Genomic DNA, 26,639 nt, shown 5'->3' with positions numbered 1-26,639 from the left:
TCTGCGGAGTCGTATCACTCTTCGGACATCGAGGCCTTCTCATCGCGACACGACTCAGCATGGAGCGGAGCCCGTTTAAATACTGTCCCGTCTGTGGGTCCAAATACCCACATATCGACGTGCACCCGGTCTGTAACAAATGCCTCTCGCCAGACCATAACGAGGACAGCTGCATGGCCTGCTCCAGATTCAGGTCAAAGAAGACGCTCAAGCTTCGGCGCGCGGTGCGCCTCGAGGCCCGACAAGCGGCCCCGGCTCCAGAGAACATCTTCGGCGAACAGGAAGAAGAGGGCCTAAGCCATCATCTTGAAATCTCGCCGCCCGCGACGGAGGTCGAGGCGGATCCGGAGGACGACGATGGAGTCGTGGATCAAGGCCTTGAATACGTCGACGAGGTAGGGGACGTCGAATATGTTTATGGGGCCGCGGAAGATAGCTCAGGGGATGAGCTATGCCCCGAAGGTTACGCGGATCAAGCTCGGGTCACGGGATCGCCACTCGGCCTTACCCAAGACCCCGTACCGCAAGCCACGGCCCCGCCTTCAGGCCCGGCCACGGACATACTTGCTACGCAGCCCGTATCGAAACCGAAACCGAAACAAACGGTATCGTCTACACCTAAAATGGCCGACCCGAAAACGAAACCGAAACTAACGGATTCGAGTGCATCTAAGATGGCGGCCGTTCCACCGAAAACACCAAAGCCTGCTACCTCATCGACTCAGTCGGCCTCCGGTCCACAGAAGTCGAAGAAAACTGTCGATTCAACAGTGCCGAAGTCGTCAACGGAGGAGGCATCCTCTAAGAAGGTCGTCCGGCACGGGTCGACCGGGACGACGCCGTCAAAGTCTGCCAAAGCCAGCGACAAGACTCCGGTGCCGACTGGGACGTCGTTAGTCGGACGCGTGGTTGACACGGAGCCTGTGCGATCCCACGGATCAAAGAGCGGAAGCTCAACACATCGGTCCAAGGACTCGGTGTCTACGGCTGCAGCATCGACGTCTAAGACTCCGAAGGGCCCACAAGACGTCGGTTCCGAAGGCAAGGTGAAGGCCTCCTCGTCGGCGCCAAGTGACGCCGTGAGTGAAGCATCCCTCATCGCCGCTTCACTCCAGAGAATTCGGGATAAGGCCTCTACGACGTCGGCTCTGGCGCCGTCGCAACAGAAGCCGATGGACATGCCGGCGAAGCCTGCTAGCAAACTTCTCTTCCTTCTGCCGCCAAAGGAGGCACCAAAGGCCTTTGCGCCAAAGACGGCGCCAAAGACATCGGACTCGTCCACGTCTGCTGGAGTATCGGGTCGACAACTCGACTCAGGAGACGATTCGGAGCGTTTTATCGACGCAGACACGGGCAAGTAGACCCTTTACAAGAGGAAGATCACTTCCCACCCAGTGGCTCTTATGTTATCCCACTGAAGAAGAAGAGGCTTGCACAGGACGCTCCAGTCCTGATTGAACCTATCCAGCCTCCTCCTAGAAGGAGTCCGACACCTTCCCCCGAACACTCTGAGGGAGAGGACTATGGACAAGATGACAAGTACTTTCCCCATCAATGAACCCGATGCACAGCAGGATTTCTATGACGACATAGGCGACCAAGGGATACAGATTGTGGGGCAGGACCCACAGCCTTTCAGTGCACGTGCATCCCCAACAGAAGACTCTGCAGGTTTTCATGCACTCATTGAACGGGCAGCTGCTAATCATGATGTGGACATGCATGCTGACCCAGTGGAGGAAGATTTTCTGTTTGACACTTTTTCAGTCTCCGAAAAGACAGTAAAGACACTGCCTATGCTCAAAGGTGTCCTTAAGCATGCTGCGGACATCTTTAAAGAGCCTACCAGGGCGAGGGTGGTCAATCCACGCATCGAAAAGAAATACAGACCAGCACCTGCAGACCCTGCATACATTCGGGGACAGTTGCCACTAGACTCTCTTGTGGTCGCGAATGCCCGCAAACGGGCAAACTCCCAGACGACGGGTGAAGCTCCTCCCCAGACAAGGAGTCTAAAGTGCTTGAGGCAGGGGGCAAAAGGGTAGCTGCGCAAGCCGCAAATTTCTGGCGTATTGCGAATACACAGGCACTGTTGGCACGTTATGATAGGGCGCATTACGACACCCTAGAGCAAGTTTTAGAACACCTGCCTTCGCAGTTTCAAGAGGCTACCAAACTGCTTATAGAGGAGGGCAAACTCATCTCCAACGCAGCCATAAAGTGTGCACTTGATGCCGCTGACACAGCAGCTAGGGCTATTAACACTAGCGTCATGCTGAGACGACAAGCGTGGCTACGCATATCAGGGTTTAAACCGGACATTCAAACGACCATACTCAATCAGCCCGTCAATCCTGATAGACTGTTTGGTCCTGATGTTGACACCACCCTCGAAAAGATTAAGAAAGACAACGAAACAGCTAAGTCTATGGGGGCCCTTCAATCACAACAATTCCGGGGCAACACTTTCCGTCGCTCAGGTGCACGTGGAGTCACCAGAGGACAGATGGGTCAACAATCACAGTTCACTAGAGGTGGAGCACAGTCCTCCTACCCAAAGCAGAATAAAGGGGGTTATGGAGGAAACAGCACCAGAGGACGTGGCAGAGGAAACAACAACTCCCGTTCCTCTGCCCCAAACAAACAGTGACTCTGTCACTGCCCCCGACCATTTAACACCTGTCGGGGGGAGACTACAGCAGTTCCTGCCACTCTGGACAAACATCACCACAGACAGGTGGGTACGACAACTTGTCCAGTACGGTTATTGTCTAGAGTTAAAATCCACTCCACCCAACATTCCACCAAGGCAGCGGCCTATGTCCGCAGAGCACTTGCACTTATTGCAGCAGGAGGTAGTGGTGATGCTGCAAAAAGGCGCAATCGAGCTCGTGCCAATGGAGGAGGAAGGCACAGGGGTATATTCCCTGTACTTCCTTATTCCAAAGAAGGACGGATCTCTCAGACCCATTCTGGATCTGCGTCCCCTCAACCTGTATATACTGTCAGAACATTTCCATATGCTTACACTGCAACAGATTCTTCCCTTGTTAAACCAAGGGGACTTCTTAGCAACCTTAGACCTCAAGGATGCTTATTTCCACATACCACTACACCCATCCCACAGAAAATACCTCAGGTTCACTATCCAAGGCAGGCATTATCAGTTCAAAGTCCTACCCTTCGGAGTGAACACCGCCCCAAGAGTGTTTACCAAGTGTCTGGCGACGGTGGCGGCGCACCTCAGGAGGCAGAATATCCATGTCTACCCCTACCTAGACGACTGGCTCGTTCAAGCCAAGTCGGAACAACAGTGCGCCGCGGACATGTCGACTACCATTCACCTCCTTCACAATCTGGGCTTCTCGCTGAACTACCCAAAGTCGCACCTTCAGCCGGCACATGTCCGGCAGTTTCTGGGCGCGACGATCAATACCCTGACGGCTATGGCTCAGCCAAACCAGGTCAGGATAGACAGCATGCAGTCTCTGATCCAAAAGTTCAGACCACAACACTCGCTTCCAGCGAGAGTGTTCATGCAGTTGATTGGCATGATGGCCTCCTGCATCTTCATAGTCCCTCACGCACGGTTACATATGCGTCCGCTCCAGGAGTGCTTAGCAAACCAGTGGACACAGGCTCAGGGACAATTGACAGACCTAGTGTTGGTTACCAGTCGGGCGTTCAACTCTCTGCATTGGTGGAATCCACACAACCTTTGCAAGGGCCGACTGTTCCAAGAGCCAGTGCCACAGATTACCCTGACGACGGACGCATCTCTCCAGGGATGGGGAGCTCATCTGCTCACTTACACAGAACAGGGACTATGGACGACGCAGCAACAGAAGATGCACATCAACTATCTGGAACTGATGGCAATCTTCATGGCGCTCAAGTCCTTCAATGTACATCTGTGCAACAAGGTAGTGTTAGCCCGGACGGACAACATGACAGCGATGTACTACATTCAAAAGCAGGGAGGCACCCACTCGCCACAGCCGTCTCATCTGGCTCAGAGCATGTGGAAGTGGGCCATTCAGAGGAACATTTTCCTCATGGCAGAACACCTCCCGGGCAAGGACAATCAGATGGCGGATCTGCTCAGCAGATACAGCCATCAAATGCACGAGTGGGAGTTACACCCATCAGTACTCCGCCCGTACTTCCAGCAGTGGGGTCATCCGGAGATAGACCTGTTTGCCACAAACGAAAACGCAAAATGCCAACACTTTGCCGCCAGGTTCCCTCACCCACAATCGCAGGGGAATGCGATATGGATGAAGTGGTCAGGCAAATTTGCGTACGCTTTTCCACCAGCCCCTCTGATACCGCTGGTGGCAAGAAAACTAAAGCAGCACTCGATGACACTCATCCTAGTTGCTCCAACGTGGGCACGCCAAGCATGGTACACCACGTTTCTGGAGCTCTCGGTGGTGCCGCATCAAAGGCTGCGCCTAATGCCCAGGCTTTTGACGCAGAACCATGGAGACATTCAGCATCCAGATCCGCAACAGCTCAACCTGGCGATCTGGCTCCTGAAGTCTTAGAGTTTGGCTACCTTCACCTACCTCCAGAATGCATGGACATCATCAAGGAGGCAAGGAAGCCGACTACCAGAGCATGCTATGCTGCTAAATGGAAGCGTTTTGTTCTTCACTGTACAGCCAATAACATAAACCCGCTAGATGCATCTATCCCTAACATCATTTGCTATCTGTTACATCTTTACGAGTGCAATCTAGCCTACACTTCCATTCGGATACATCTATCCGCCATAGCAGCTTACCTTCAGAACAGGCAACATCTCTCTGTCTTCAGAGGGCCTGCCATTAAGGCTTTCCTTGAAGGTCTGAAACGAGTCATTCCCCCAAGGACACCGCCAGCTCCGGTGTGGAACCTCAATGTGGTCCTCACCAGGCTGATGGGACCACCTTTTGAGCCACTACACTCGTGTGAAATCCAGTTCCTAACACGGAAAGTGGCTTTCCTTATTGCTATTACGTCACTGAGACGTGTTAGTGAGCTGCAAGCGCTCACAATACAAGAGCCATTCATACAAATTCATCCAAATAGGGTGGTACTACGTACTAACCCTAAATTCCTTCCGAAGGTGGTGTCACAGTTTCATCTCAACCAAACTATTGACTTGCCTGCATTCTTCCAAAACCCACAAACGGTGGCGGAAAGAATGCTCCATACTTTGGATGTTAGAAGGGCGTTGATGTACTATATTGACAGGACACAACACTTTAGAAAAACAAAACAACTTTTTGTTGCCTTCTCGCCACAGCACAAGGGCAACCCTATTTCCAAAGCAGGAATAGCCAGATGGATTGTTAAGTGCATCCAGATCTGCTATCAAAAGGCTAAACGCACCTTAACAATACCCCCAAGGGCGCACTCCACACGCAAATTGGGGGCATCCATGGCTTTCCTGGGGAACATTCCTTTAGAGGACATTTGTAGAGCATCCACATGGGTTACACCACATACCTTTACAAAACACTACTGTGTTGATGTGCATTCCAAACAGCAGGCAGCTGTTGGGCAGGCTGTTCTCAAGACACTTTTTCAGGTTTATGCAGCTGGCACGGGCAACCGCCGCTAATGGAGGGACTGCTATATATTCTATGCAAAGATATGAATTTAGCAGCCCACATGCCTCGAACTGAATATGCTACTTACCAGTAAGCATCTGTTCTTGGCATGTAGGGCTGCTAACATTCATATCGCCCACCCTCCTCCCCGGTGCCTGTCGCAGCTGCAGACATACTCTTGCATTCAATCATTAGCATGGACATCCTTTACACTTTACACTCCATCTCTGCCACAATGGCTAAAAACAATCTGGGGGATGGAGCCGATGCCCATGCGCACTGTAGTCCAGGGGAGGAGCCACCTATCTCAGGATACTTCGAAGACTCTTCCAGGACAACAATGTGCGATCATCCGGACCCAACACTAGGCGGCGATCTAATGCAAAGATATGAATGTTAGCAGCCCTACATGCCAAGAACAGATGCATACTGGTAAGTAGCATATTCATTTCACGCCGAAGAGCCGCCGAAAACTCCAGAGCCCCAAGAACACCAAGAGGAAGAGGGCCTGTACTATTACGAGGGAGAAGGCGAGGAAGAACGGCAAACAAGTTTGGGCTCTGCATCCTCGGTGGCGCAGGACCTGGATTGGCAGGACCTCGACGCCGAAAGGCCAGATGAGGCCGTAGATACGTATCCTTTTAGGCCTTCGCCGCCAGATGACATTGGCATCTACTATTTGGTCATCAGGAACGCGGCAACAGCATATGGGGTGAAACTGGAGGAAGAAAAACCAAAAACCTGCTTCCTCCTTAGAGACACTGCTCCCAACACAAACTAGGAGTCCATTCCTCCCCATGCTCCCAAGTGTCCTGGACCATGGAAGGGAAGCATTCAAGGAGCCCTCACTCTGCAGGTCTGTCACACCTAGGACAGAGAAGTACAAACACCCCTCTAAGGATCCACCATACATACAGGGATCCGTCACAGCTGACTCCATCATTGCAGCAACAGCCAGAAAGCGGACCAACGTTCCCACAAACTCTGGCCCACCACCAGACAAGGAGAGTAAGAGGATAGACCTCACTGGAAGCAAAATAGAGAGGAAAGAAGCAGTCCACTGGCGCAGTGCCAACTCTAATGCCCTATTCAACAGGCATACGTACCAGCATTGGGAGGAGGTCGACAGCTACTCAAACACCTCCTTGAGCAATACCAACGGAGAGCAACACACCTGGTGGAGGAAGGCAAGTACATAGCAAACTCATGCCTAAAATCAGCCCTGGATGCGGCAGACACATCCAGCAGACTCATGATGATTGGGGTCACAGAAAGACGACCTGCTTGGCTGAGAATCTCAGGTTTCAAGCCGGAAGTCAAGAGCAACATTCTGAACACTCCCTTCAATGGAGAAACCCTGTTCGGCGCACCAGTGGATGAGAAATTAACGCAACTCAAAAAGGAAAATGAAACTGCTAGGTCCATGGGGGCCTTGCAATTCAAAGGAATGAGAAGGGCCACCCGGACACGGAGACCAAACGGAAGGGGGGAAACCAGGCAGGAACATCACATCAGACATTCCAGCAGAACTACCAGCGCAACAACCAAGCGCAGCAGGGCCAGCAGCAGCAAAACTGGCAATACCAGCCCAACGGCCATTCCTTTCGCGGGAGAGCGAATGGACGAGGACAAACCAGAAGAGGGGGCCAGCAACCCACCTCAAAGTGACTCCGCTCCACCAAACGTGCCCACCCACAAAACACCCCGAATGGGGGTGCGAAACAAAATGAGCTAAAAGGCCTTACACAAACTAAAATCAGGGATCAACGAACATGTAACACCAGTAGGAGGCAGACTAAAACACTTCTTCCAGGAGTGGAAGAAAATAACGACCGACAAATGGATACTGAACATCATACAGTTCGGATATTGTATAGAACTGGAAAAGAAGCCTCCAAAGAGGAAACCAAAAAGAAAGGCGTGCTATGCAAAATAACTAGCACTACTCCTAGAGGAAGCACAAAAACTTCTCCACAAGGAGGTGATAGAAACAGTACCATTCATAGAAAGAAAAAAGGGAGTGTACTGCAGCTACTTCCTCGTGCCAAAAGTGGACGAAACATTAGGACCCATCCTGGATCTATGGTTCCTAAATAATACAAATAAACTCAAATTCTAAATGACATCCCTACAAAAAGTTATCCCTCAGATAAGGGACGGAGATTTTATGTCCACCATAGACCTCAAAGATGCCTACCTACACATTCCCATGAACAGACAACACAAACATCTACTGAGATTTGCCATAGATGAAGCGCACTACCAGTTCACAGCCCTGGCCTTCGGACTAAAATCCGGACCAAGGGTCTTCAACAAGTGCCTTGCATCAGTAGCAGCGCACCTACGAAGGGATTCATGTATACCCCTACCTCGACGACTGGCTAATAAAAGCAAGTTCCTACAAACAATGCCAAAGATTTGCACAGCGGGTCACACAGACGCTGATAGAACTAGGATTCTCAATACACTCGGGGAAATCCTCTATGAAACCAGAACAAGTGAAGATCTTCCTAGGTGCAGAGATCAACACCATACAGAGCAAGGTGTTCCCCAGCGACAAGAGAACACTTGCCCTGCTGAAAAAGACACATCAATACCAGAAGAGGTGAGCTCTGACCGTGAGGAGAGTGAGCAAGATCATGGGGATGATGGTGTCCTGCATACACCTAGTCCCCAACATACGACTCCACATGAGACCATTCCCGGAATGGCTCCAACAGCAATGGTCACAAGCCACAGGGAGTTGGGAAGATCTAGTGGTTGTAACACACACAGTGCAAGAGGTGATAGCGTGGTGGAACAAGGAGAACATAACAAAGGGGAAGCCTTTAACACCACCAAATCCAACAGTGACCATCACCACAGACGCATCCCAGAAGGGATGGGGAGCACACTTGAACCAGCTCAAGGTGCGGGTCTGTGGACTCCAACAGATGCAATCAAGCACATCAACTACCTAGAACTAAAGACAGTGTTCCTTGCCTTAAAGGCCTTCCAGAAACAACTGTACAAGCAGAGTGTTGATACAAACCGACAACAATTTTTTACGTCAACAAACGGAGTAACACAATCAGTTGCACTATCCAACCTAGCACAGGAGATATGGAGATGGGCCATCCCACTAGAAATAGACCTCCTGGCTATAGACCTATCGGGAAAGGACAACGTGGAGACTCCAACAGATGCAATCAAGCACATCAACTACCTAGAACTAAAGACAGTGTTCCTTGCCTTAAAGGCCTTCCAGAAACAACTGTACAAGCAGAGTGTTGATACAAACCGACAACAATTTTTTACGTCAACAAACGGAGTAACACAATCAGTTGCACTATCCAACCTAGCACAGGAGATATGGAGATGGGCCATCCCACTAGAAATAGACCTCCTGGCTATAGACCTATCGGGAAAGGACAACGTGGAGAAGTGTGGCTCACTGGTTAGAGCAGGCAGACCCTGAAGCAGAGGTCAGACCCGGGACCAGGGTTCAATTCCCGACGCGGCAGGGTCTCGAGCTCAAATGTCCACGGACTCGATAATTCTCGCTTCGGTGCCTGACCTAATCATGGGTTCACACTCTGCAACTCTGGGCATTAAGCTTGCTTAATCTCCACAACGGCCCCCGCGGCGGGATGCCTGGCTTTCACCTTGGGGATGCCCTGTAGGGGCTATCTCACAGGGAAAAGCCAGGACGGGTTCCCAAGGCAAAGCGCTTAGAGACCCCTGGGTTATAAGCGCTATATAAATCCAAATATACATACATACAACGTTGAGGCAGACAGGCTCAGCAGACAGACATCAGCATCCCACGAGTGGGAGCTCAATGCACAGGAAGCGCAAAAGCTATTCAAGAAGTGGGGCACTCCAAAAATAGACCTTTTTGCAACGCACCAGAATGCAAAATGCCAATACTTCGCATCCAGGCAACCAGGGGAACAGTCCCAGGGGAATGCCCTTTGGATAAGCTGGTAGAAAACATTTGCCTATGCTTTTCCCCCAATACCACTGATACACAGGGTACTCAGCAAATGCAGAACCAGCAACATGACACTGATTCTGGTGGCACCACAGTGGGCCAGGCAGTCCTGGTTCTCACAAATAGTGGAGATGGCGCAGGGACCACCTCACAAGTTCACAAAAAGAAAAGACTTGCTCACCATCCAAAACTGGGAGGTACTTCAGCCAGAGAGCCTCTGCCTAGCGGCATGGCTCCTGAAGACGTCTATTTTGCACACCTAAAACTCCCAGATCACACTGCGGTGCTACGGGAGACAAGGAGTCCAACACATGGAGGTGCTATGTGGCGCAATGGAAAAGAATCACACATTGGTGCATCAGGAAAAAGCTACACAAGAAAATGACCAAGGAATCAACCGTGCTAAAATATTTCACACCAGCTGAAAGCGAACCTAAGCTCTACCTCGCTGAGCGTACACCTAGCAGTGATAGTAGCCTACACAAGAGGAGAGACGGGAAAGAGCTTCTTTACATCCCAAGTAGTAAAGAGATTCCTGGAAGGGGCTAAAAGGATTGCCCTCAAAGAGGATGCCACCACCGGCATGGAACCTTAATTTAGTCCTAACAGAGCTTATGAAGGCGCCTTTTGAATCTAGCCATAAAGCCTCACCTATCCATAAAGCCTCACTACAAATGCTCACAATGATGACAGCCTTTCTAGTGGCAATCACCATGCTACGCAGGGTAAGCAACGCTTTAAGCGCTAACACTACAAGAACCCTACATTCAAATATACAATGACAGGGTGGTAATGCGAACGGACCCATACTTTATGCCAAAGATGTCAAGGTTTGACATGACTCAAACAATACAGATACCAAGCTTATTTCAGAAACCATCCACAAGCACAGAGGGCACTGCACACTCTGGACGCTAGAAGGGCAGTAATGCATTACATTGAAAGAACTAAAGTGCACAGGAAAACAAAGCAGTTTTTTGTGTCCTTCGTAAGCAGTTTCATGGGAAGGCCAGTAACAAAGGCCACCATCGCACGATGGATTGCACAAACTATACAATTTGACATAAGCAGGCAGATCAAGAACTACTAGGAGGGGTACAAGCCCACTCTACTAGGAAAAAGGAGCAACAATAGCCTTCCTGGCTAATACACCCATTCAAGACATATGCCTGGTGGCAACATGGGCTTCAGTGCACATGTTCACTAAGCACTACTGCGTGGATCTACAAATGAACAAGGAAGCACCAGTAGGACAGAAAGTGCTTCAACATATATTCAACAACCAACGCTCATCTTCCACCCAGCCTCCACAAACATAACAAACTGCTACAAAGTCTATGCACAGCATAGTGAATCCAGAAAGATTCACACTGCAAAACGAATAGTTTCTTACCTGTCGGTGTTTTGGAGCTTGAAGATTTTTCTGGATTCACTACCGAACCCACCCACCTCCGCCAGAAAGATGAGACAGGAGAAGTGAATAAAAATATAATATACAGTCAAACTCTTTAAAAGAGACAAATCAGGAGTCCCTTGAAAAAGAAAGAACCTGAAATGATTGGAAAAGGATGAATAACAATGACACGAAAACAAGAGAAAACAAGCATTTGCAATGCAATAGGTCTCGCATTAGGAAAGTTTGCGCTATTGGTATTGTAAATGACAAATATTTTATGTTTGTGTTTTTGAAAATAGCAAAATGAATAGCTTTGTCATTTACAATGCCTATAGTTGTAATTTTCGCAAATGTGACACCTATAGCATTTGTAATGCAATATGTGTTGTATTTACGTACCTTAGATGTATAAATATATTGTAAAATGTTTGTATTAACTAGGTACAAATTGACCAAAATTATTTGGGCCAAGAAGATAAAGGTGCGAGTGGTAGGACATTGAGAAACATATGCAGGGCTTTTATTTATTCGTGTGATACACCAAGTTCTACAGACAACCACCAGAGGGCGCCCGAACATCTCCATTGTGATCCTTATCATGGGATTAATTTATAGCTTGGATGATCATTCAGGAAAGAATTTATCTTTATTTTAAATTACTGATTTTGTTTTGGTTTGTTTGCCTCTGTTTGAAATGCTATCATAATTAAACACGTCATGTTTTAGCTGGCAGCAGGGAGGCAGGTTCTCATTGGATCTGTGATTGGCTTTATTGTCCTTATTCTAACCAGCATGTACACAGAGGTGAGACCATCTAAACTTTGATAAGAACTTGTAAACGTTTATGAGTGAAACAATCTAAACTTTGATAAACACTTGTAAACATTTATGGCAGAGCAATATTTAGGGAAAGAGAGGTCTTCCATTACGTTCCGGATATTAGCGGGCCATTGGACACACAATATTGTTTCATACCTGTGATTTAATTCACACGACGCTTCTGTGAGAGGCGCCGGGGAGCTCAGAGGGTGACAAACTAGATATCTTCCCTCCAAGCCCGCCGCTCCAATCAGCTGGGCTGCAACGTTTTCGCGCGAGATTAGAAAAAAGTCCCGCTGAATATCCCGGCGGCACTTTGAAACTATCAATAGAACGGACGTGTAGATCCTACACTGAACTTTAAAAACATGAGATTGAAATTGAGGAAAATGAGCAACCCCGTTGAGAAACAACAACAGGTTGTCTTTCATGTAGCACACATACTGCACTTCTTCAGTTTCAGCGTTACTATATTAGCGACATTTAATTTGCCTGCTTGGAAAGTATAGAACAAGGATGGCTGGATAGGAAAAGTCATTGTCATAAGTGATAGTGACTTAGTCAAAATGTACTACGTAACCAAGGCCTTCTGTACCAAAAACAAATTTATTTAGTTTTTTTGGTTTTTAGATTCATCAAAACATATGGACAAACTGAAGACTGTCACGACAGTGAATACATGAATACAGTATTTACATTTATACACAACTACCAATATACATTATTTACAAAGTGAGAGACACACAATTCAAATGAATACAGTTGTAAAAGACACACCAAAAGATAAATAACATTAATCAATATCCAAACATAAATTGTATTTATATACAGTGAAAAAGTTCCTACAAACAAAAATAACCAGTCCTTAGGGGTATGAAACCAAGGGACAGGCGGGGACAGATGTAGTGGTACGCCTGCCTGCCTGACACCACTGTGGTTGCAATTTGTATTGGGTTACACCACTAGGGTTCCAGGTGGTATTGTACTTTTACTTCCTAGGTGCACCCTTTTTGAATGACCACAGGGTAGGTATGTCGACGCGTTTCGAACCAGGTTGTTGGTGGTTCTCTTCAGGACGGGGACTGGGAACAATGCGTCTGTAATGATATACAGAGTGGGTGTCAGAATAGATTGTGATAATTAACAAAAACTTATTGGGAGAGACTCCACAACTATAAAAAACTTTTACCTGCACGTGGCAAAGAATGTGCCTTGGTGTCGGTAATTCGCCGGTGTAGGGATAAATTCTGTAAAGACATACAAGATTGATGCTTAGCACCCTGGGACATGGTTGAGCGTTTGAGGCTGTACTTGTACACATCACCTTGATGGACCAGGGTTCATACCTGCAATTTGCCGGTTAGAATTCTTTCAGGTGTAGTTGTCCGCCACGCGGTACACACACGGGAAGGGAACTGCTCACATAATGACAGTGTTTCTATTCAAAGGCTGAAAACAACACAGATAGACCCGTGCGCGGGGTTAGACAGGTATTGAATTATGAAATGCATCGTATATATTAAGAAGCCGAGTCGCATTTCCTACCTGGGCAAGTAGCTTGTGTAGCGTGTGGCTATAGATATCACTTCAGGACCGATGTATAATAGGCCGGTACCTGCATTGCAAAAAGTCAAGAGTTGATTAAGTCAAGCCGGCCCGTGGGGCGGGGAGAAGTAATAATCTAGCGCTGCGCGCATTAGAGCATGGAACAAGCACGCCGCTTACTAGCTCGGGAGGATTCAATCACTCGAAGTCTCACAGACTGGAACACGCACGGTCTGCCAGCGTGTCTCAGCACTGGCTGGGGTTTCTTGAAAACTCCCGAGCCGGTTGGCTTGTGGGAGTGGCTGAGGGGTGTCGTCAGTAAAGGATCATGGTCCATGTAGTTCAGGCCTTGATTAGAAAAATATATTCACGAGTGTTTATCGGGCATTATGTCCGTGGGGTGTGAATCGTGCAACGTGTGATCATACCGGGACAACGTTATTAACGAGCACCTGAACTTCGTATTGAACACTATTTCCAAAGTTACTATCCTGTCACCAGTTAGACCGGGCACCAAGGAAATATAGCATCAATCATAGTTAGTGCCTCATGTACAAAGTATTATGCAAAAGCATACACAGAAAATAAACAACCGGGTTAAAAACAGCAGCAGCACAACCAAGCTCAGCCGAAGAACTACAAAGAGGATTACAGACTGGAAATTTCGGACATTTCGTTCAGGCCGATATTAGAAGTATCGAACTTCAGAATGAGATACGCCTCTTTCTGGGCTAGGCGCAGGTCAGGGTCTCCACTACCGCCCCTGATAGCTGCCAAGACTGTCCATCTGATATCTTGACTGGAATGGTTTTTTTGCAGAAAGTGTGAGACAAGCGGGGCTGTCATGGTTTTGTTATTGATTCTCGAGCGGTGCTGGATAATGCGCTGGCGGACCTCCTGGGTGGTTTTGCCGATGTATAGCATCTTACATGGGCATTGGATGGCGTACACAGTGTACTTGGTTTTACAGTTAGTATGTTCATTGTGGCGCCAGAATTTCTTCCCATCTGTGAATAATGACCCTTCCATGGTAAGTTCGCAGACGGAACAGGTCCCACATTTGCGGTGCCCCGTGACAGGATTTGCTCCAAAGATGGTGTTCTGTTGATCCCTTTTGGGCTGCGGTCTGGTTGATGTTATCATTTGCCCAATGCTCCTGTTCTTTTTCAGCGCAAAGAGGGGGGCGCCTATATCCGGAAGGATTTCCTTTACCAAGTGCCAACTGCGTCTGATGATTTTTTGCAGCTGGTTTGTGTGGGGGCCAAATGTGGAAACGCATACCATCCGGTCTGTTGCGGGTTTTGTTCTTTTCTCCAGGAGGTGTTCCCTGGGTGTCCATCTCGCTCTCTTCATGGAGTGTTTCAGGAGTTTCTGAGGGTAACCACGTTCCTGTAGTTTGGATGTCAGTACTTGTCCATGTAATTCGAATTGCTCGACGGTAGTGCAGTTGCGTCGCACCCGGAGATATTGGCCATAAGGGAGATTATCCCTTAGGCTGCGCGGGTGGTAGCTCTTATAATGAAGAGCATTGTTCTTATCCGTCTTCTTTTGATACAAAGAACATGACAGGGCATTTTCTTTAACAGAGACTTCGACATCCAGGAACGGGAGAGTTTTTTCATGATACGCGATCCGATTCTTTGGACAGGAGCGACGGTGAAAGATTATCTGAATCTGGTCAGAGGGACCCTGCGGGGGGGGGGGGGGAGCGTGTGTGTGTGTATGCAGTGTGTGTGTGTGCGAACATTGGCTAAGCATAATAGGCAAATAAGTGATCGTGAATGTTTGGAAATAATGATTGAAAGCCAGCTTTAAAAGTAATGCTCACAGCGAGCGTGTTAATTGAAAGACAGCCTTGGAGAAACAAAACTGATGAAAGGCTATAGCTTTTAAAAATGCCGATTTCGTTTGCGACTTATCAACCTTTAATTTAAACGTAGCTTTTCAGTGAAAGCATGTCGGCAAATAAGTAATCGTGTTAATTGGAAGGCAGCTTTGGAAATAATGATTCAAAGCAAGCTTTGGAAATAATGCTCACAGCGAGCGTGTTAATTGAAAGGCAGCCTTGGAAAAACGAAACTAATGAAAGCGAAACTGACACCGCACACACGGCAAGCAGCCAGCAGCGCGCTCCCGCGGTCAAAACTGACTATGAAAAAGCGCGCGTCTGACTCGTGTCTTCATTCCCAGAAACGGCTGACAATAGTTGCCGAGCAGACAGCAAACAATGCTTCGCATTGAATGCAGGTCGAGCTCGACCTAAAAATAATCCGATGATGGCGCCCAAAGGTAGGAAGTGTGCTGACGTCACCACCCCCTTTTGTACCGCTTTTGGCCACCATAAGTGTGGCAGGGTATGCTCAGACGTGAGTCCCTTGCTCACTTTGCCACTGGATTCAAGCAAGCCGGGCTGAAGACGGCTGGAATGCCAGAAACCGGTCCTCGGAGGCTTGAATGCCAGAAACCGGTCCTCGGAAGCTTGTTTCCGGTCCAGGGAAGACATGGCTTGGCAGTTCGGGCTGGACTGTTCCCATGAGGCACAGGGTCAGACTGATTTGCATATAGCCATGTCTGAACTGGGGTGGCAGAGTGGGCTAAAGAACGGTGATGGATTAAACCCAGATCTTTTGACTGGGTGTGAGTTTTTGATTGATTCAGATGCTCAGTCCATCACCACCCCCTTTTCCACCCCCTTTTGTACCGACGTCACAGGAAGGACACCAAAAGGTGGGACGTCCACGTCACCTGGACTACGAAAAAAAAGACTACCATTCCAGACCCAATCACTAGACCGTGGAATAATGCACAGCATAGTGAATCCAGAAAGATCTTCAAGCTACAAAACAACACCGACAGGTAAGAAACTATTAGTTACTGCTCGACCACACTACCACAAATAGAGAGTAAGGTGCTATCTACTTTTACCTCTGTCTACCTTTGGGGTTCTACTGAACTCTGCAATCACTATACCTCACTTTGGTATAGTATATACAAAGCCAGCTTCCTACAGTTGGCACAAGAACAGTACCTTAATGAAGCCGGGGAGGGGCCAACTTTGCCTCTTCCTTGTGCTGAGTGGTGCAGTATGGGTCCGCCCTTAGCCAGGGCTTTGCCGGGCATGGCCCGTATGGGGAAAAAGTGCCATCTTTCTTGCATTGGTATGCCCCCCACTTTTTTCTGACTGCTGATGTGCTTTGACTGAGTGTGCCCTGGGAGGTCGACATTACGAACTCCACAACACCATAATGGCCTCACTGAAGGCTGACCAGTTTGGGATCAAACTTCTCAGCACATTAAATCCACACCGATGCCAGTGTGTGATTTAATGAAAAATGCACCACAGAGGGCATCTTGGAGATGCCCCCTGAAACCTAACCATAATCCACGTCTGGACTGAGAGGCTGCCTAGGCTGCCCCTCGGCAGACATGTTGCTGGACCCCGGGGTGGAGAGCCCCCGCTCTCCTGGGGCTTCAACAATGCACATCCTGGGCGAGGTCTCCTCCCCCAGGATGGGCAGGGGGAAGCTTCAAAGGCCTGCCTCCTCTGGGAGCTCCTCCAGACCATTTGCTGTACTCAGCAACTGGCTCCCCACCAGTCCTGACCGCCACTCTGGTGGGAAGACTGGCAGGAAAAACAACATCGGGAAGGGGAGTGTGCCAGCTGGGGCCAACCCCACCTCTTAGGTGGGGAAGACGAGGTGAAGCACGACCCCGGGCTCCGGCCATCTTGAACATGGGGAGCCCTGCCCAATCACAGCTAAGCTCCTACCCTCCTCCCACAGGAGAGGAGCAGGCTAAGGGGTGTAGCCACCCCTGGACAGCGACCTATTGGTCCCTGCCCTTGCCCTACCTGTAACACACCTAAATTCAGTACTAGGACGACACCCACTGACTTGGCCCCAGCCCTACCAGCCTGTCAATCCTGGAACCTGCTCCTGCTCAATCCCAGCGACTCCTGCGGACAGCAACCTTGGGACACCCTGAGGACCTGCCTGCTTTGACCCTCTTAAAGACTGGGAATCCCATAAGCTGAGGCTCTGCTTCAACAACCAACCCCTGGTGCCAGCCAGGAAGCTCAACACCTGCCCACTCTGCAGCCGCCGAGCCCGGCCTGTGCACGAGTGATCCACGACCACGAGGACGTCCCCCTGGCGACTGGGACCCGAATGTCCAGTGCCCAAATACCCTCCGCGACGAACCAGACGACTCCTCCAGCCTCTGAACCAGGGACCCCTCCAACCGCGACCAGCCAAGGGTAATACTTCCCGGCTCTGTGACCCCCTGTGCCTCACTTTGGGGTACCTACCTCTTCTCCAGGATCCCAACTTACCTCTCGAAGTGGTGGTCACACCTTAAGAATCACTGTCCCAGAGTCTGCAGCCTTTGTTCCCTTTTTTTACCTTTCCCATTGAATAACATTGAGCGCCCCACGTCTCAAAGGCACCCTGCACCCACCCGCCCGAGTGCCCCTGGCAGTGCAACCTGTGCCCTCTTCTACTTCCCCATTTGCCTTGAGCAAGTGACCAGGAGCCCAGCTCCCACAGCCACGTGGACTGCTAGCCAGCGGCCACCAACCGGAGGCCCCCTGCCTCTCGTTGGATTACATTGGGCCTAACTACCTCTGCACCCGGCCGCCCCTGTGCCTCTGAGGGTGGACCAACTGTACCTACCTGACCCTGGGGAACCCCTGAGTCTATGCCCAGAACCTTAACTTCACCAGCCGAGTACTCACCTGGAAACCGGTAACTCACTTACCTGCCGTTGTATAACATTGACTGGTTTGACTCGAAAAATCTTCTAAGTGCCTACTTTCGAAAACTTAAAATATTCCTATAAAATCAGCTGAGTAACAAATTTCGAAGTACTCACCTGTGATCAGGAGAGAAGCCAGTACTGTACCTTGTAGCCCAGTAGTGAACCACAAAAGTAACCCAAATCTGGTTTACTCGTAATCTGTATTTTCTCCGTAGGAATCCATTGTCTGCTTTTCTATGAAATTTCTTCTGTCTACTTTTGAAAACTTGAAATATTCTTTAAAAATCATACAAGATACTGAAACTTAATTACTTACCTGTTTTAAGTTGAGACCCCAGTGCTGGATTTAGGAGCCCAGTACTGGATTACAAAAGTAACGAGATCGTACTTTACCTGCAACCTGAATTTTCTCCCTTTGGATAACATTGCCAGATTTTCATTGAAAAGTTTCTAAGTGTGAACTTTTAAAACCGCTTTATATTCCTGAAAAATCACTACAATAACTAAAACATTTATACTCAATTGTTTTCAGCTTAGACCCCAGGACTGAATCTAGGATCCAGTCCTGGAACTACCAAAGTAATCTACAAAGTAATCAACTGTACTTATATGATGAGAACCCATTGAGTTCAATGCTAAAGTGTGTTTAGAATTGTGTTGCCTACTGCAACCCCCATATCTATTGTGTTCATAAAGTTTATTGCCTTGCTGTAAAGTACTCCTCTGAGGCCTCTCATATTGAGAGCAATATATTTTGATGCTTGTTGGTTCTAGAAATAAAACATCTATATCTCGGATATAAAAACAATTGGCCTGGAGTTCAGTCTTTGAGTGTGTGAAACCTTTTGCTGCCTGAGTGTGTACAACAAATGCTTTACACTGTCCTTTGATACTGTCTTACTGCTCGACCAAGCTACCACTTTAGAGAGTAAGTTCACACCTGGCTTTAACCTCTGTTATACCTCTGTGGTTTGTAGACTCTACACACACTGTACCTGATTATGGTCCAGTATATATAGAGCCACTTTCTCACACCGTATATGTCCAGCGCAGCTGGAGTTCTTCCGGCACTTTATGCGCACGTCGCCACAAGTGGGAGGCGGCTGGCAGGAGACCCCTCCTTAAACTTGGGCACGTGACCCTGCAGTCTTGCGGTCCACAGCAATCAAAGCAGGTCTCATGCTGGGGACAAAAAGGTACATTACTAGCGCTCTGCGTCCCGCGCTTCGGGAATTCCTCCAGTGCTTTATGCACACGTTACAGCAAATGGGAGCCGGCTGGCAGGAGAACCATCCTTAAACTTGGGCAACTGGACCCTGTCCTGCGGTCCACAGCAATCAGGCAGGTCTCTTGCAGGGGGCAAAAAGGTACAGTCCCTTTACTCTGCATAGCTGTGTTGAGGTGGTGTGGAGGGTGTGGGTTGCTGCCATTTGTACCATCCCCTTTCAGTGGCACATTTTGGAGCCCTTTTGGTACAACTCTTCATGCACCTCTCATCCCTTTACAGTAAAGAATAGTGATCTTTTTTTATGTGCTTCCTTTGTCCCTGCTTTCTTTGCATAGACCACTAAATGTTTAATTTCTATGCTGTTAGCAGTGTTTTCTTAAAGATGGGTTAGAGAGACTGTCTTTTGAAAGTCCTGTGTTTTAATTGGTTCTGTTGGGTGCTTTGATGCTTCATTCATATACTGTTTCTGTGCTTAATTGTCTTGTTTCTTACCATCCACTCTTACACTATTTTTTCATTTCAGTGCTCTGAAACCAAGTGTGTCGACCCAAGGCTTGTCCATGTGACCCTGATGGAGAGTCCTATGCCAAAGAAGGAGGTATAGTGTGTACAGCACCATCCTAGCACTGTAGTGAAATGAAGTGACTGTAGCCCCTCACAGGATTCTCTTGTACATGGACCATATTGGATGTTCCTACGGATGTCTCTAAACCAGAACTCTAAGCTCTCAGCGACATCAGGGGCTTTATTAATACAGGTCCTCTGTGTCAGCACATTGATTGAAATGGGGTGAACTGTACCTGTTTGGACCTAGCGCACACGTTTTAAGATGTGCCGTCATGCAAACAGGGACAGCACTCCTTTGTTGCATAATATGGGCCCAGGAGGTCAGAACTACCCCTTAGTTAGGCTGTCAATAGTAGTGTGTTCTTGAAGATGTTGCCAAAGCAGTAAGCCTCTTCAGGTGCCCTATGATGATGCATTTCGGCACTTTTGGAAAATTTGAATTTGTAAAAAGGTGGACCACATTACAGGTGAGCCATACAAGTCTTTGGGATGTTACTTTTGTAGGGCCTGTTCAGATTCAAAGTTGGAACTTGGTGTGATTTGATTACTGGTGCTTTTTGTTTCAGAACAAGTATATCTGTGTGCTAGAATTTTGGAGATAGAAAGAATATAGCTAGGAATAACTTGGTTATTAGCGAGTGGATCATGGAAACTGTAACATTATGGAGGGAAGTGTTAAGTTTCCTCAACTTTGAGGCATTATGCAGCATTGACGCATACAGACACCAAGGATTATGAGATGTACATCACTTTTTGGGGCAGGTGATAACGATGTAGGAAAGAGCTTGAGGTGCGAGTATAGTACCTTGTATTGTTTGAGGTGTGCTGCAGCATTGGTTCGAGTATAGTCTTAGTATTCCTTCCTGGAATACCATATGGAGGGTAAAGGTATTGACTGGGAAGTCTTTGGGAGAAATTAATTTGAAGAAGTTTTAAACTCCCTAGTTTTGTTTTTTTGGTACGAATGTGCAAAACCTTCAATGTTCTCTTTCTTTCCAGGGAGCTAATTTGAATGCTGTCAATGCCCCCAAATTGAAGAGGGAAAGTGGGGACATGAATGATGGCCGAAGAAGGAAGGTGGACTTGGACCTTCAAAGTGTTCCTGCCTTGAAAAAGGTGAAAGGGGATTCTGCTGATGTGAACATCAATGACCGCGAAGGGCTGCTGAAAGAGAGTACCAAGAAGGATGCTGCATTGGATTTGCCATCCAAACAGTCATCCCAGATTGTTCCACAAATTAGCCACAGTATTAACTTTGCCACTTATACCAAAGAAAACGGGCGCACTGTAATGGTGCAAGATCAGCCAGACAGCTCTGAGAAGCCCCTTCCCTTCTCGCCGTCGTCATTGGAACAAGTTGGACAAAGCCTTGGGGGTCATGCTGGTGGGTTCTCCTCTGTTGCTTCCACAACGAGAATATTGGATACCGGCTGGCCTTCAGTGACTGCACAGGGTAGCTTGAAGCCCAGCTGGGTTACTCCTCAGGTGAGATTAGTTGCATGAATTGTGTTGGCATTGATCACATTCTTCTTGTCTACCACCACTTCTCATATCCTTAAATTATGTCGTACACTCGTCATTTTGCCATGCTTGTATTGATTGTGAGAATAGGCTGGATTTAAAATTATTGAGGTTTGATTTTGATACAGAGAAAATCGTAGGTGTCAAGATAAAGTGAACATGACTGACAACCTACTATCTGTCTCCAAAACACATCTTTCTAAAATGTTTGTCTCGTTCATCTTTTTTGTCTGATATTCTACAGCAGCATTGGCCACAGTCTAAAATGTTTTTCCATCATAAGTGCAGTTGTCTTGTGTGTATTTGTTTGGTAGTTATTTGGAGAGATTGTTCTCTGAAGATATGTTGATTCTAAGTTTGCTAACTTGGCTAGCCCTGTATTTCGAGACTTGAAGAAGGTTTTGGAGACCAAAAGAACTTCAATCTAGCTTGTTTTGTGGGTGCTCAATTGCAATTTATTCTGTTTTTTCTGTCAGTGGCTGATCATTGTAGTTAGTAATTTTTTTTGTTAACACCAAGCATATTTATTTTTCCTTAATCACTTAAACCAACATGTTCATATATTGGGTGCATTTAAAGTTTTTTCTTCAGTTTATCCTTGATAAAAATGTTTCTTTTAACATTCTATGGTTTGATTACTCTTAGGTGTTAAAAAGAGATCCCATCTGAAAGGGGGAAGGAAAATAGCTGTGATGGCAGACTAGGCTGTGGTTGGCCACAGATATTTTGAAAGCTGCATTAAAAAATGAGGGTGCCTATATTCTGCCTCTTTTGTCTGAATACCTGCTTTTTCATTCTGATTGCAATCCATTTTCGCATGAAATAATTTCAAAACACCGGTTCTTCTCCGAGATCTTTTCTACGTTTTATTTCCAGCGTTTTTCAGCTATTCCTTGGTCAGCAGGACTGTCAGGAACTACAATAAATACTCTCAAGATAAACATTAAGAGAACACCTAGCTCTGTCACGGATTTCTGGGATGAACGAGTAGAGATGAGAAGAAGGAATACTTAAGAATAGTCACAGGGGAAAAAGTGAGTGAAAATTGCCATGGAAGAATGCATTATTAGGCAGAGGACCGCATCATTAATGCCTCAAGGAAGGGTCAGAAGAGGTTTCAGCAGAACTGGCAGGGAATTGGTGAGTTAAGTGTTTTGAGAAAACCATATCGCCAAAAATGCCTACACTGGCAGGTGGAGACTTAATAGAGGGTACATCCTAGTCAAACTTATTATTTACAATATAGACTTTAAGAGAGGCATCCTTAGAATTTTTTTGCTGGGCTTTCTCTAAAGATCTTTAAAAGAGACTGGGGAAGGACTCTTATTGCTTTCGTTCACAAATAACTTTACCAGCGATGTTGGAAGGGAAGGTTTGAGAGAGGAACACTCTGTGGTCCAAAGGAGCCTATGGTGGCTCGACGGTTAAGAATGCCAGTCAAAGTTTAGCTTTCTAATGGCAGAATCTAGTGAGGGGAAAAAAAGTGGGCATTGGTGTCATAAATGCTCTTGCACAGTTTTTTGCATTGGCTGGAAGAGCCTACGGTGTCCTTTTTAGTGTCATAGATGATGGAAAAAATTAGAAAAAGATAGCTTCTGGCCTCTTTAGGGGCATTCAAAACGAGATGTGTACGTGACTTGCTGATGCCTGGTCACTACATACTTTGAACCTCCTTTTTAGGGCTCGCACTGCGATGCAATCGCGAAAGCGATTGTCGCAGTGGAGTCCTATTGTAATCATTCTGGCTTTCAAGGACTAACGAGGTTTGGGACAACAGACTGGCACGCGCACGCACGCAGCCTGCCAGAATCGGATCAGGTCGCGTGCTCCGATTCCGGCAGGCTCTTCAGTCAGTCACCATGGATCTGGATCACGCACGCACACAGAGACACACACACACGAGCACACACATACAGACACACACCACACCTCCCCAGCCCCCCCCCCGCCCACACACACACACGAGCGCACACACACAGACAACCCCCTCCCCCCCGCCGCCCTCGCCCATGCACACGCACAGAGACCCCCCAACTAACCCCACTCACCGCATCGCCGGACTCTGCAGCCTCCGCGGGGCTCTCCCTTGGGCATGGGAGCCCCGCGTCACCAGCACCGCTTTTCTGTCCAGGCACTCCGTGGGCGCGAGCTTCCGAAGACGGAAGTCCCGCCCCACGGCAGGTTTTGTTTTTGCGCACGTCTTGTTTTTCAGTGCTATCAGTCTGACCCCACTCCCCTCCCCTCACCCCCTTGTGAACACTCGGCTCTGGAGCAATCTCAAGCTCAAAGGCAGCTATCAGCAACTTTTGTTTAAGCATCACGCGACAGCCGGGGCAGGTATAAAATCACAGCAGAGGACTCGAGAGCAGTGACCAGCTGTCTGCCGTGACTTGGAAACACTCTCGTGTGAACACTGTTTTCCAAGTAGTTGTCAAATTGTTTTATTGCCTGTGTATAGAGCCAAGTGCAAGGACGCGGTATACACAAAAAGAAAGGCGGAAAAGCAACGCTAGAAAATGCTTCTACAAATGAACCCTGGACAATATCCCTTTGGAGAACCCTCTCCCCACATACTGATGCCACATCACACCTGGCTTTCAGTTACATCTCATTGTACATACTACTGCGCCATTTGTCCCCATGTGACTGCCATCCAGTGTGACCCCAGCACACCACACGGCCCCGCACAGCGTGCAGCTTTCCCGCTGCTGGGAGGGTACGGAGGGCACTTCCCTGCCATGAAAAGAACATTGGCAGTTTACTCCCACGTGCGCTCACTCCTCCAAAAATAAGGACCAGGCTGAAAGCACGCGTTAGAGGTCATTTTGGGGAGAATGACAACATGCACAGCTTGTCAGTTCTTCGAGAGCCCAACACAGTAGTTTAAAACCATTTACAAAGACAAACCAGTGTGGGCCGTGCAGTGAAGCAGCAATCTCGGACAGGGTGTTTCAGGCAGCTTTGGGTGTGGGTAATGCAAGTTATATACTCTTGCGTACTGCTGCGATGGAGCTTGAATCTCAGCTGACTGGACAGGACGATGAGGGGGATGGGACATACACCACAGCAGCACTTTTTTTTTACCGATAATCGAGGTTTCTGTGTCCGAATACTTCAGTATACCGGTGGAGACTGGTGACACTCCCCAGCACCGGATGAACACCGTATTTGGGGCATTTACTTGGTTCCGCCCTGCTCCATGTACCGTAGAGGCAGGCACGATAATTTGAGGGGGGCTCGACCGAACTGGATGGGGGAGGGCACTGAAAAATACCTATGCCCCCTCGATACCCTCCGATGAACGGAAAGCAGCAATGTGGGTCAAGGACATGGACAACACGTGCCGCTAAGACAAAGGAACCACCCCGAACCCATCCTCCCACCCCACCCGACGCTCTGAGACGGCAATATACAGGAGGCAGAAAGAACACACGGGGAATGAAAACAAAAGGGCGCTATACGGCTCTGTATCTGTGCATGTTCCGGAACAGTCTCTAGGCGCTTTAATGACTCAACAGCACGTCACTCCTGCTGCCAACCTCTGCTCAGGCAAAAGAAAGGCTGCGAATGTGTACTTGCAGCTTCATTGCAAACCATTTCAGAGGACACTCAACCACTGAGCTATCAGAACAGCCTGTACACAACTGTAGATATGTGAATCAGAAACAAAATGTAATCAAGGTGAGGAAACACCTCGCACAACTACGGAGGCCAGCGCTGGCAAACGCCTGTCCCTGTCCAAGCATAGAAATGTGGCAATGGGAAAATTGTACACCGGTAATGGGACAGGCAGGAAAATGGGTCCGCCTCTGAAAAGAGCGGGTCGGGGTCTGCAAAAGGTGGTGCTAGGCAGCAAGTGGGATTTCGGAGCCATGAAGATATACGAGTAATGGCTGGCAAACACTGACGGTTAGAAACACTAGGGGGTGGGGTATTTGCAACATGGCCCGAGCTGTCCCCAGTGAGAGTAGATTAGGATTCACTGGCCCACGGCATCTCAAGGGCTCCTCTTTGCAAACAGTGGGCTGAGCCCATCAGGGCTCATCCAAACAGCGCACAATGGGGCCGTAATAGAATTAAAGGCCTGAAAACACACGCTAGATGGTCGCAGGGGTGTGGGAGCATTGTTAGCCGTTAAACAGCTGGAGCGCAATGACACTCCGCATGGGAGGAGGGGGTGGCGGGGGCTTAGAAGCAAGAGGCCTGGGTGGGTCAAAGTTCATTAGGGGCTGTGAGACGGTACAGGTGGTATAAGGTCTGGGTAGGATCGACAGAGAGGGTGAAAAAACAGTTCACTAAAATATGAGTGCACATGTGAGCGGGGGTGGGCACGCAACTGGTCAGCTCGGTCCAGTCTGCGTGCAGGCCGCAGCTCCAGCCCGTGGAAAAGCGTGAGAAGAGCCAGATCTCCTTGCGGTTGGGCCGGTAGCAGTCGCTGGGCACCTCCAAGCGCACGTTCTGGACCAGGTGGCGCCGAAAGTGGTGCCCCCAGTCTTCTGGATGTGCAGGAAGATGATCACGTCATCGCACTTCATGTCGAAAGACAGAGCCCGCTCCAGGTCACGCACCGGGAAGTAGTACTTCTTCACGTAGTTCGGGTCCGGGGTGGGAAAGAGGTCCAGGTCCTCCTGGGGGTACCGGCTGGGGGAACCCAAGTTCACACACGGCCCCACATACTAGTAGAGGATCAGCATGAAAAACACGGAGCCGACCAAAATCAAGAGAAACTTGCTGGCCTTCTCAACCATGGTCCTCCGAAGCCTCTTCATGTGTCAGCATCTCCCTGGGCGATCTTGGGTGGATGAATGGATGAATAGAGCCTCCCAATCTCGTGGTCCACGGCGCCAGCAGGGTCAGCAGCAGGCAGGGACAGGAGTCACTTGTTAGCACCAGATCAGTAACAGGTCAATATCACATGAAAACATAATTCATTGATTTAGCAGTGTTGCGACACAGACAAGCCTGGTTTGTAGGGTTTACACCAATAAAAAGTCAGAAAAACCCTCACGTAGAACACTGCTAGAGCGCTCTGCCCCACCACAACCCCTTCCTCAGTTAGAGGGGGTGTGGGGAGCGACGCAAATCCCCCAGATTAAAGCATAGATGGAGTGCCTTTAAAAAAAAATACACCAAACACCATTGAAACGTCTTTCCAGCCGAGTGCCGATAATATCCGTAAAACTAGGTATTTTAGAGAGAGGAAATATATTTAAAATACACACATTCACAAACATACGG

At 48.4% G+C, this 26,639-nt stretch overlaps 1 protein-coding gene across 1 annotated transcript in view; it reads left to right on the top strand.

Moving 5' to 3' along the window:
- Positions 1 to 26,639, top strand: part of KDM3B (lysine demethylase 3B) — a 1,181,011-nt gene that overhangs the window by 303,115 nt on the left and 851,257 nt on the right. Inside the window, exons 6-7 of the mRNA XM_078652703.1 lie at positions 19,837 to 19,911; positions 20,880 to 21,365. Of these exons, the coding sequence (XP_078508829.1) occupies positions 19,837 to 19,911; positions 20,880 to 21,365 (561 nt within the window). The remainder of the gene's footprint in view (positions 1 to 19,836; positions 19,912 to 20,879; positions 21,366 to 26,639) is intronic.

Source organism: Lissotriton helveticus, chromosome 7 (genome assembly GCF_964261635.1).
Source record: "Lissotriton helveticus chromosome 7, aLisHel1.1, whole genome shotgun sequence".
NCBI classification, from domain to species: Eukaryota; Metazoa; Chordata; class Amphibia; order Caudata; family Salamandridae; genus Lissotriton; species Lissotriton helveticus.
The sequence above is the reverse complement of the archived record's forward strand: the minus strand, read 5'-3'. Positions and strand labels throughout refer to the sequence as shown.